Source organism: Chanodichthys erythropterus, chromosome 20 (genome assembly GCF_024489055.1).
Source record: "Chanodichthys erythropterus isolate Z2021 chromosome 20, ASM2448905v1, whole genome shotgun sequence".
NCBI lineage: Eukaryota > Metazoa > Chordata > Actinopteri > Cypriniformes > Xenocyprididae > Chanodichthys > Chanodichthys erythropterus.
The window spans coordinates 38889847-38902393 of NC_090240.1; the positions used below are offsets into that span (position 1 = coordinate 38889847).

The following is a 12547-nucleotide window of genomic DNA, read 5'->3' on the forward strand; positions in this document are numbered from 1 at the left end:
TCCCTATAAAGTCTTCAAATAGGTTGTGTAGACGTGCTGGAGTTTCTATCTTTGGAAATAAAAAGGCTCAATTGGACCGTCATGCAGCTATTTTTAACAACAGGGCGTTTAATCTCGAGATGTTGTCTTGTTATTGAACTGACTTGATCTGAATAATCACACTATTGTCTTTTTAGAGCTGAAATGAACTTTGAAGTTATTACTGTAACGCTGCTTTGAAACGTCCTGTACTGTATAAAGCGCTATACACTCTTAAAAATAAAGGTTCAAGGTTTAAAGGTTTAAAACACAAGAAGATATTTTGAAGCATGTTGGGAACCAAACAACATCGGACCCCAATGACTTTCATTATATGGACAAAAAAACAACACTGAGACATTTACCAAAATATCTTTTGTGTTTTACAGTTATAAGGGGCGGGACATTTCCCAAACACCAATCACAACACACTGCTCCAGCTGACCAATCAGAGCACATTGTGCTTTTCAGAAGGAGGGGCTTCATAGAGACAGGAAGTAAACAGAGCGTTACTGACAGACTGGGAAGAGACGAGCTGCAACAATGGAGAATATGAGGAGAATAATCAACATTCAATCTAGTAGAGCACAAAAACAACATCAAGACTTTGAGAAACGGCCTCTTGAAATCACAGCCGTTTGAAGTTTATTTTAGCGTTTTTCCATCTCTAAATTTAAAACCTCTTGAAATGATAATTATGACTTTTCTCACATCATCTAAGAGTTATGACCTTAAATGTGATCAAACTAACTGTAAGGAACCCTGCAGTGGGAGGAAATCAGGCACAATCAAACACCAGAGATCAGAAACACATCAGATTTATTTGCACATGTGGAAGCGGCTCAGATATGAAGCCATGAAGAACAGGCGTGTGTCCGTGTTACAGGAAACGTCACTCAAAGAGTCTGTGCAGTCGTGTGTCGCTTCACACCACAAATGTGACGTACGGACGACACACACTCACGCTCATGTGACCCAGAGGTCAAAGAGTCTCAGTTCTGACATGTATAACAGTTCAAAACAGAGCAAACAGGAAGTAGTCCAGCGCTCCCTCTGTAGGGCACAGGAAGACACAAACCTCAGCACAACGCTAACAAACACCAACACGTGTGTGTTGGTTTTCAATTAGAAGATCCAACGACGATTCTGTCGCTCTTCCCAAAACTCACTTCCTGCTGGAAGCCGGGCCTTTATGGAACAGGTAAATCGACCTCTGAAATCCTGAAAAGGAAACCAAAGCAGAATAAAACATTAATGATCAGCTGATCAGAATCTGTCAAAACAAACTCATTTTGATATGAAAGTCTCAGCTTTCAAAAATCCTGTCAGTTTGATCACTAAATTCAGTCAATAAATGTGTTTTTGTCTTTAATGTGTGCTGACAGATACTTTACTGATTACAGCAGAAAATAAACATGCATGAACATCAGAAGGAATGTTGAAAGATACAGAACTTCCTGAACTTTACTGAAATGAATCTCATGTAATCGATCAATCAGTGTTTCATCCACGGAAAGATGTCAATTACACAGCTGGACAACAATATTTTACCTGTAGAGTTATAGTAATGTAGTGACTGAATGCAGGGGTGTCCAGACTCGGTCCTGCAGAGTTTAGCTCCATACTGCCTCACCTGTCTGGGCTGCGTTCCAGTTCGTTTTTTTAATGCCCTTCCCTCGCTAACTTCCCTCAGTCTCGTCGACTCAGATGTACGTCATTGCTGACGAGTGCCCACTACTGGCCAACCCCTGCAATGAGCTGAACTTCCCAAGCCCTTGATCACTTGATCTGCTATGGAGTTGATTTATCATTTAATACTGTTTAATGCAGCATTCTGTATGTATATAGGTGTGTTTGGCTTGTTTTAGATATTTAAAAACAATAATTAATACATCATAGATATCTTAAAATCGAGGGAGCGAGGGTCTGTCCATATAAACTGAAGCGTTCAGGGAAGTTTGCGAGTGCTTGTCTAAAACTGGAGCGGAACGCAGCCCTGGAAGTTTCTAGTATGCCTAATTAGTCCTTGATTAGCTGGTTCAGGTGTGTTTAAATCGGGGGTGGAGCTAAACTCTGCAGGACGTTGACCCTCCAGGACTGAGATTGGACGCCCCTGGTCTACAGAGAGATTTTTTCCCTTGAGAAACACTGACATGTACTCAACCTGATTTTATATTATATATAAGTGGATCAAAAAAGTTCATCAAAGTTGTCCTAAGACAAGAACTAGTATTGCACTTTGGTTTTAGGACAACTTTGATGAAAGGTTTTGATCCACTTCAAATGTTGACTAGTATATATATATATATATGAAAAGTTTGGTTCCAAAATGCAAAAGACACATTTTTTTAAAAAAAAATTGATTTTCCGCCAAAATCAGTATTGTATCTGGTCAGTATTAAAAAGTAATTTATTAATTTTGCGCAAAATGCAATATCAGTCGTGTTATTCTGTCACGTTTTCTCCCCTTCTTTCCAAAACGTGACAAACGCCAGTCTCCCTTCTCTGCAGAATGCGATATATCCACTCAACCAATCACAGCGCTCCATTCCATGCTTTGTAAACAGTAATGGCGCCACTCTGAATACACTCGGCATCCTACTCTTCCTTATCCGCTTTGTGATCAACAAAAACAGAAAAATGAATAATTTTGACGGCATTGATGAACCTGTGGTGGTTTCTGCGGTGGGGAAGAAACGCGAGTCGTGGAAGTGTCATCATTAACGTGAGGAGATTCAGAAGATGAGGAAAAATGGGGCTGTTTCTTGTTCTGCAGCATCAAACTTCTGTCACGCTCCCCAAAACTGAATCGTGAACAGTTTTTAAAAGCCGTTTTAAATACCAATGTACTCTGCAAATGTGTTTATTTAACCCGTGCGGTGGCGCCAGATACTCTTTAATCGCTAATGACAAACAGAGACATCATTAATTTATAACATTAACAAGATGACTCGTTGACGACTGAATGTGTTCAGAGTTCAGAAGCTGTAATATATGTGAATCAACTTACTATGTTGTTTTCAATATGAAAAATAACTTTTATATTGATGGATTAATTGCATTTAAAAAAAACAAACAAACAAAAAAACCGTCATGGATTTGGGAGAAAAATAATCTGTTTTTATAATAAACCTTTGAAAATCTAAATCTAGATTTGAATTTTTAATGTTTTTATAACCAAAAGATGCTATGTGAAAGTTTGAAACAGAAAATAGTGGATTTCATCTTGCCGCTTTCTTGGTAAAGAAAACACATTTTTACTCGAATTAATCAAAATGGATTTATAGCGTTTAGGAACCAAACTCTTCATACACACACATACACAAACAATATCGAAGCAAAGTCGGAAATGAATCGATTCTCAAACTTGTGAACTGAAATTGAATATTAAGAGTCTTTTAAACCTTTGAACTGCTTTATAGCTGAAATTAAGTAAATTAAATTACTGTTTCCCAACTGAAGAACTGTGTGACTGTTATTTTCCTTTACGGAATATGGACGGATGGACGGTACCTTTAGCACATGCGCGCGGCGTCCCGATCAGCTCGTAGCTGCTGAAGCCGACCTCAGAGGTGAGGAAGGAGCTGAACTGATCAGGCTTCAGTCTGATGCTGCTGTAGTTCCTGTAGGTCACGTCCTGAAAACACAACAGAACTGATCACACACAGTACACTGTGTGTGTGTGTGAGAGAGTGTGTGTCTGTGAGTGTGTGTGTGTTACCGTCAGTCTCTTGCGGCGACTGTAGGAGCTCCAGGGCTGCGGTTCGAGGATCAGCACTCCTCCAGGTAACAGGTGTCTGTATATGCGACGAAACAGTCTCTGGATTCCAGCGTCGCCGAAGTTCAGATGAACCCACTTGGTCAAACTCAGACACAGAATGACGTCGTACTCTGGGCGCTGTGACATCACTGCCGCATCACTGTCCGGCACATAGTTGCCCTGAACAAACAACACGCAAAAACCAGCTGTGTGAGATCAGTCTGGGGATGAACTGACACACATCACACTAAATCCACTGACACACACACACACACACACACACACACAGTATACAGGAAGACGTTTGCACTGCAAAACCAAACCAGAAAAAAAAAGCTCATAGATTACCTTCAGAAAGGACACGTTGCAGGGAAACAGGCCCGGGATGTGCATTATGGGAAGTGTGGCGATGGGTCCGCGGCACCGCGTGAAGGAGATGGGAAACCTGGGTAACGCTGAAGCCCGGTCCAGCTGCAGGCCCATCAGCGGCGCCAACGCTTCGACCTCTGACCCACCCACGTTCGACTGCCTCCTGTCATGCAGCTCTGACAGGAAGTGGCGCAAGTTCTGCCGGGCCGCGTGCACCAGCGCGCCGTCGATGTCTAGACCGAGGATGCGCTCGGGGCCCCAGTGTCTGGCGATGGCGAGGGTGACGTGACCCGTGTTACAGCCCACGTCCAGGACGGTTTTGCCGCGGAACCACTCCGGTTTAAAGAAGGCCAAGCGCGGGTCGGCGGTCAGCGACGGTGTGCGGTAACCGTAATAACGGCTGTAGTTTCCGTACTGGAACCTGCGCTGAGGCTTGCGCTGATGCGGCGTTTTCTCCGCCCCCGGAGGAGGAGCTCCGCTGACCCCGCCCACAACTGGAGTGTGGAAGGTCGTGATTGGCCGTTTGATGGGAGGAGTCGGCGTGATGGACAGGCGGTCGGAATGGCTGGTGGTTCGCCGACGCTTCCTGTGTTTGGACGACTGGCCGGAGTTAGTCGCGGAGGGATGGGAACGCCGCCGCGGCAATATGGGCGGAACCACTTCGTCACGGCAGTTGATTGACGTGTTGAGCTCGTACGGACGCGGCGACTCCTCCACAGGCTTGAGCACGACGGCGTCGCCGGCCTCGGCGAGAGGAAGCACCGAGCCTGACGCCGACCCCTCGATGACCTTTGACTTCTCGCTATCTGAAACGTCAACGATCGCTCCCGGATGATGTCGGTTGCGATGTCTGCGTCTGCTCTTCATGGGCGACACCAACACGCCCGCGGCTGCGTCTCCGCAGCTCAGGTTCAGCGGGTCTGTGATGTCTTTGGGGATCAGAATCTCCACCGGCTCTCGGTTCTTGGTGGGAAGCGGCGACGATTTGGGCGTCTCGGCGTTGAGCGCCTTGCTGACCTCCTCGTCCAACAGGCTGTTGAGATTCAACGGGTCGAAGATGTTCCCGCCCAGCTGGAAGTTGGAGGGCAGCACAGGGTCACACTCGGAGTTGGCGCGGCGTCTGCGTTTACCGAGACTCGGGTGTTTAAACCCAACGTTCATGCTGTAGCGCCGCTTGTTCAGTTTGTGTGACTGCGTCGTCGCCTCGGCTCGCGACTGCAGGCCGTTTTTAATCTGGAAGGATCCCTCGTTGTTGACGCCATCTTGAGGGGTCACATGATTGGCAGCGAGTTCAGTTAGCACCATGTTGGCGGTCACCTCCTCCTGGATGGTGACGGACATCTGCAGCGGCGACGGAGCGTGCAAACCTGCCCCGCCAGCAGCCGGAAGCTCACTTTGTACGGACATCACGGTACACATCCATTAGCCTGTACGGCGGAAAAACACAACAGTTCAACATACATCACTACGGAAACTGGTTTCCACCACAAAATTAATACATTTAAGAAGATTATTGCAACTTTTTATCTCACAATTGCGATGCAAACTCACGATTGAGAGAAACAAGTCAAGTTCTACATACTATGAATTTGTCATTACAATATACATATTATATTATGCATACTTACTTGACTAGAGATCCTTCAGTATAGTTAGATGTACATTGATGTGCTTGTGATACTAACACGCCCTTCTCATTTGAATAACTCCGCCTCCAGGAGGGTCTACCGCACTGCTCATGAATAATGCCACAGAAACGCGAGTCCCAAAAGCTCCCGCCCCTATCTAACACAAACACACACGTATTTTAACACACACACTTCTAAGCGCGATCGTTTCTCCTCCTTTCGTAAATACGAACGCGAAAATCACATAAAAAATAACGCAAATGTTGAGCGACAGATCCGCCCTCACTTGAGACGTGTACAAACGCAGCTGCAGTAGAGATGCTACAGTAAATGTGAAATTTACTCCCTAAAATAGTGATTATTATAAAAACAGACTTTGATTTCGAGAATGTTCATGAATGCGCGAGCTCGCGCTGCTCCATCTCGCGCTGTGGCACAGCAGATCCACGCGCTTATATATTCCACCACGGACCAAGACTGACGGACAGCCGCGTCCGCCAATCAGAACGTTGGATATACACTAAGGCCCCCTAAACGACCAATAGTATCGCTCAAAATGAAGGCATGTGCTCTCGGTCACCGCCCCTCCTTGCTGAATAGGTATCCGGCGGACTGCCTGTGCTGACCCGACAGAAACTAATCAATATCATCAATATCAACAAATATCACTTGCCGTGGACAAAAATGACTTTGTATATTTAACTACAATTTATGTTTGTGGAAATCCCATCGTGTTGCTTCGTCGAACAGTCAGGACTGACACAGGCACCCGTCACATGTGTAAACAACCCCTGACTGAGTTCCTCAGCACGCAAATAAAGCCTACAACAACGACTAATGACTGAATAAAGGTGGAAACGCGCGTTATGTGACAGTGACATTATGCAATGTGATACATTAATGTGACAGCGAGTTTTTAAAGACACCCTCCCTCGTCTCTGCAGGAGGAGGAGAACTCTGGGAAATGTAGTCCTGTCGAACCCCCCCCCCCCCCCCCCCCCCAATTTATGTCTGACCCGAGTTCAGTTCATGTTTTATTTATTTATTACAAGATGTTACAATATTGTGATACTGGTTTATGGGAGATGGACAATATTGAATATAATTAAAATTCTGTAGGCTAAATAGATATTAATTCTATATATTAATATAATAAATATATTCACAAAGCAAAATACATGTCAGACTGTTTTCTACTGACTTAAAATCATTTATGACTCTTTAATCTTGAAAAAGAGATAGTTGTTAAGACATCTCTGTTGTTGAAAATAATTGATGTAGGCCTATTAGATGTATGTAAAGTCAATTTAATAAAGAAAAAAAAATTACGTGCAAGTAAACGGTAAAATATCTGTGCTATTTATTATAAGTTATGTGCTAACAAATATTTTGCGATATCAATCAGCATTATGGACTCTTTTTACATAATGACACCGGAAGCATCGCACATTTAGGGGGCAGGATTCTTCAGATTCTAGAGAGCATTTGATTGGACAGAAAATCTGTGATGTCATCAAAATCACTGATTCATCTTGGAGAGACTAACCCTGTGTCTCAATCAGCTCCATGATACCCTCATCAGTGCCCTGACTACTGAACTAGGGAGCTGATTGAGACACACGGTAAGTTTTGAATGCTAATCTTCTAAATGCGAATTTTGTCATTGTTTTGGAGCAAGCTAGCTTATAGATAGCAGTAACAGGCAACACGACGACGCGGCAATCAATAAAATGCATCTTTTCCATGAGTTTTTGTCCAAACCAGTCGCGACATGTGAATATTCTATTTTAGAAACGGTTTCTATTACTCCACATTGTTGCGGCTGTGCTTTATTTAACTCTAAGTGATGTCACGCATTTTTAGGCCAAAACATTTTTTATCACATACAGCAAACATCTCCTCACTATCCGCTAGCTGCCTGTCCCCTGAACACACTGTAAAAAAAACACAGTCTCTGCAGTCGCCACAAGCTCCGAAAACGGTAACAAAAACAAACTGGTGCAGCCTGGACCATGAATCATAATAAACACGCTCCAGCCAATAACTGACAAGAATGATTTTAAATGCACATTCATGACTGTTTCAGGAAGCCTGGAGAGGAGGAGGAGGAGGAGGAGGAGGGTCTAGCTAGCCTCTGTTTTGTTTGACAACACTTTGAACGTCAACAGGAAGTTACTCCACCCAGGATCGCTTAGAGAACCTTTAAACAACGTCCCAGCTTTCAAACAAAAATTCAAACAATAAAAACCGTTTTGTGGCTCTTTAATGTGTCGTGACAGATTGCTGTAGCGCTTCAGCTCAAGAGGCTAGTAAAAAGACGTTAGTACACCATTTTTCAAGTTCAAGTCCACCGAGGTTAATCTTTCTCCTATCTAACGCCTGACTGCTTTGTTAAATTAAACCCTGCGGCTCGTGACGACACATTAATGTCCTAAGAGACGAAACGATCGCGCTCTGACAACGGAAGTGATGTCTCGCGCTCATTGAAGTATATGGGCGAGACATCACTTCCGTTGTCAGAGCGCGATCAGACCTCACTAGCCGGAAGCTGAACGCAGTTGGACATAGTGGTGTATTAGAGGTAAAAATTATATAAATAATGTTTGGTTTCTCGCACAAACCGATCGTTTCGTCTCTTAGGACATTAATGTGTCGTCACGAGCCGCAGGGTTTAATTTTGATTTGTCTAAGCAAGTTTTATTTACTGTTATAGTTGAAGTTCCCAATCACTGCTATTATTTGACTGACAGACGGCAGCGGTTGCAGTTAAAAATCATAATTTGCGTTCGACTGAAGAAACAAAGTCACCTACATCTTGGATGCACTGGGGGTAAGCAGATAAACATCAAATTTTCATTTTTGGGTGAACTATCCCTTTAAATGGTGTAATATTTATGAATTTTACTGTGCACTTGCCCATTTCATTGTCTTGCCGAGAGAGCCCGCCCACACTCTCTTCTGATTGGCTGTGGTTTTTGATTGATTTTATCGCTTCATTGTCGCGTCGCGACTAGTGTGGACAGTCAAATTGCTCGTCGCTGGAATCTTATCGCATCGCGTCTGGTTAGGACACGATATTCATACTAAAAAAAGCCAAAAAACAAACAAACATCCATTTTGATTTTATGGGGACTTGAAGTGACGCATCGTGAGCGCGCTTGAGTGGATGATTGACAGGTCTTAACGTCCTCCTCAGACTTTCCCGTCAGGTTTGTGTCAGAATTAATATTTTAACAGAAATATTCGTCGTTTCTCCTGTTTAACGTCGTTTAATCGAATGGACGAATGTTACAGATTAGACTGGGCGCAGAAAAACACATCAGTTCTTTGGGTTTCTGTTGGGGTTTAATAATGGCCCGATCGCTTCACGATAATGTTCCGTGGCATTTGTTCGAGTTATTTCAGCAGTGTTGTAGTTTTAATTTACTTTTAAATAATATACTTTTATATCTGTGACCTGAGAAAAACTGAAATCATTAGTTGTGCTATAAATGAAAGTCGAAATTCTGACATATTAAGTCGAAATTTCGACTTTTATCTCATAATTTCGATTTTTTAAAACTCATAATTTTGACTTATACATAATTTAATATTTTTAATGTAATAATTAAGACTTATCAAAGTATAAAAGAAAACTTTGAATGTGTAAGAATACATTATGGGAGTTAGAAATGTTTGTAAAAATATGTAGGGTAGAGTGGGGGAAAACGCCCCCCTTAAGGAAAATGTGACATTGAGTGACTATGGCAGGAGTTATTCACCAAATATTAAAATTGCTCAGCCTTTATAATTAATTAGTATTTTGACTGAAAATATTTTTGTACAAAGGGGGCTATTTGCCCCAGCGGTGGGGTAAAACGCCCCCCCAAGGTGGGGTAAAATGCCCCCTTTCTTTACCAACCAGTTTGCTTTATAGATCAACAGCAAAATGAACAGACTAGTTTCTAAAAGTAAAAGGCAAGTAACGTATCAACATGTATAGGCCTACATATTTAATATTTTTAATATTTATTTGAGGAATATCCAACATATCCAAATTTTTAACATTTGATAATTGATGTATTTGTTCACCACTATCACCAAGACAAACAGAAAACCCTAAATAAATATTGAACTTATACATTTATATAGTAAAATATGTCCAATAAATGCATTAAAAGCCACCCAATTTCATTTGGTCACCTAACCACCTTCCATCAGTGAGCTAACTGTGCTATCAAGCTAGCCTAATGCTCACTTGAGGTAATTTTTATTATTATTATTATTTTTTAATTTTGTTTCAATATTTTGATTTTACCACCTAGTTATACTGCATTAAGTGTAAAACAAAGGATTTGATAGACAGAAATATGTTATTATAGTAATTATGATAGAGAGAAACTATGCCCTCTGGGGGGCATTTTACCCCACAAGCTACGACTTTTTTAAAAAATGTTTAATTTTTAAAATATAATCATATTCCTTATAAATAACATATCCTCTCAAACTACAGACTTCACTATTCATCTATCATCACTGTGATATCCTGCAGAACAATATTCTCTTAAACACTTGTTTACTAATATCTGAAAATTATAGCGCTTATCATGTAATCCTCTTCTCTTCAAATACGTCGCTGGTGTCAGCTTCTCCAAGGAGATTTGTTTATCCCCGTTGTCAAACGTAGTGCATAGCAACAGTGAAAATGTATATTGACTACCTCTAGTGCTTATTGTGAGAAAAACAGGTGGGGGGCGCTTTCCCCCACTCTACCCTATTAATAATTAGATTTTACTTACCACCATCCACATTGCTCTGTCATTAAAACTTATATTTACAAAATAAAGTTGATGATCATGACAGGCAGTGAAGGAGTCCACACAAGGGGTTTGTGTGTGTCCCTGCATCCCAGTGTGCAAAATATCCACCCTATCCGCTCTAATTGGTATTGAATATTACTAGTGTCACATACTATTTAGGATGGATAGTATGCACATTGAGACGCAGGCTGTGTGTGTGTGTGTGTGTGTGTGTGTGTGTGTGTGTGTGTGTGTGAGATGGAGCTTCTGTCCACTAGAGGGAGTGTTGAAGCGTTGGTGGCCCAATTCCTGGGGTCCAGTTTAGAGAAAATACATTTGATTCAAATAAATGATAAAAATGTACTATAAAAATTAATATTAAATGAATACATTAGATTAAAATAAATAGATTAAAATTAATAAAACTTGGTTTAAATGATTATAAAACATTACATTTTAATTAAAATAATTAATTCAAGTTAATACATTTGATTAAAAATATACATACAATTTAAATACAAAAATATATAACTACATAAAAACAGCTGATTAAAATAAATACATTTAAAATGATTAAAAATAAACAAATTATTTAAATAATAAAATAAATTTGATAAAACTAAATAAATAAATAAAACTTGATTAAAATAAATTAAAAAAAGAAAAAAAAAAGAACTAAGTAACCAACTAAATAAATGTATTAAAATAAGTATAATATAATAAAGTATAATAAATAAATGAAATTACATCTAACACTACAGTGAGTAGACAAAAATGCGATGATGTAATAGAAACTAAATATTTTACACATTTATGATCTTATTTTTTCACAGTATTAACTGGGTCTTACACGACACGAGATGATGATGGTGATATTTGGTGTTTTATCAGTAGTATGCAGCACACAGTCTCAAACACACTCCGTCCTCTAGCCCAGCGCTGACTCCCTCTAGTGTCGCACCTGAAACACACACCGTCCTGCTTTCCTTTTCCTTTTCATTCTGACCTCTGACCCTCTGACCGACACAGCAGAGCAGATGGCCGGATGAGCTCCTGTAGAGACCACTGATGAAGATGAAGAGGAGAATCAACACTGTTCATGAAGACAAAGTGACGAGTTCAGCAAACACACACACACACACACACCTTTCTCAAACTCTTGATGTAGTTTTTGTGCTCTACTAGATTGAATGTTGATTATTCTCCTCATATTCTCCATTGTTGCAGCTCCTCTCTTCCCAGTCTGTCAGTAACGCTCTGTTTACTTCCTGTCTCTATGAAGCCCCTCCTTCTGAAAAGCACAATGTGCTCTGATTGGTCAGCTGGAGCGGTGTGTTGTGATTGGTGTTTGAGAAATGCCCCGCCCCTTACCATAACCGCCAGTTTCAACACACTACTAACTAACTCAACCAGGCCCCGCCCCCTTTATTCTGCATATTAATTATTTAAATGAGGAATATTGTGAAGAAACTCAAGATGGAGGCGTTTCAAACATCAACATTTCACACTAAAAGATGAAGATGGAGATCAGGTGCTCTTTATAGGACTCTAACCATAAAACACACACTTACAAGGAATATTACACAACGTCAGAAACACACACACATTCATCAGTCTCTGTGTTTGATGAGAGCGCTGGAGTTTTGATTTAATGAAGTGATGCAGATGACGTGTGTGTGTGTGTGTGTGTCACTGAGCAGAGCTGCTTCCTGTTGTTGCACTAGGACAGAGAGGGAGAGTACAGGACACACACAATAATAAAAATAAACACACACACCCATTTTCACAGATATGTGGGGTTAGAAAACAGGAAATATGAACAATAGACCGACAAAGCCAAACCTGTGTGTGTGTGTGAGAGAGAGAGTGAGTGTGTGTGTGTGTGTGTATGAGAGTGTGTGACAGCATAAGTATCTGTGCTTGTGTGAAGTTTTCACGTGGATTTAAGTTTGTGTAAATAGTACATTCACACATTCAGAACATTAACTGTCAGA

General features: G+C 41.2%; 1 protein-coding gene across 1 annotated transcript; it reads right to left on the bottom strand.

The window, feature by feature from the left end:
* Positions 1-434: 434 nt before the first annotated feature.
* mepceb (methylphosphate capping enzyme b) lies at positions 435-6601 on the bottom strand. The gene is made up of 5 exons (XM_067371015.1): positions 5776-6601; positions 4127-5574; positions 3740-3958; positions 3532-3655; positions 435-1239 (listed from the first exon to the last, which is right to left on the bottom strand). Exons 2-5 carry the CDS (start codon positions 5564-5566, stop codon positions 1184-1186), a joined length of 1839 nt encoding a protein of 612 aa, XP_067227116.1. The 5' UTR covers positions 5567-5574; positions 5776-6601; the 3' UTR covers positions 435-1183.
* Positions 6602-12547: the final 5946 nt, after the last annotated feature.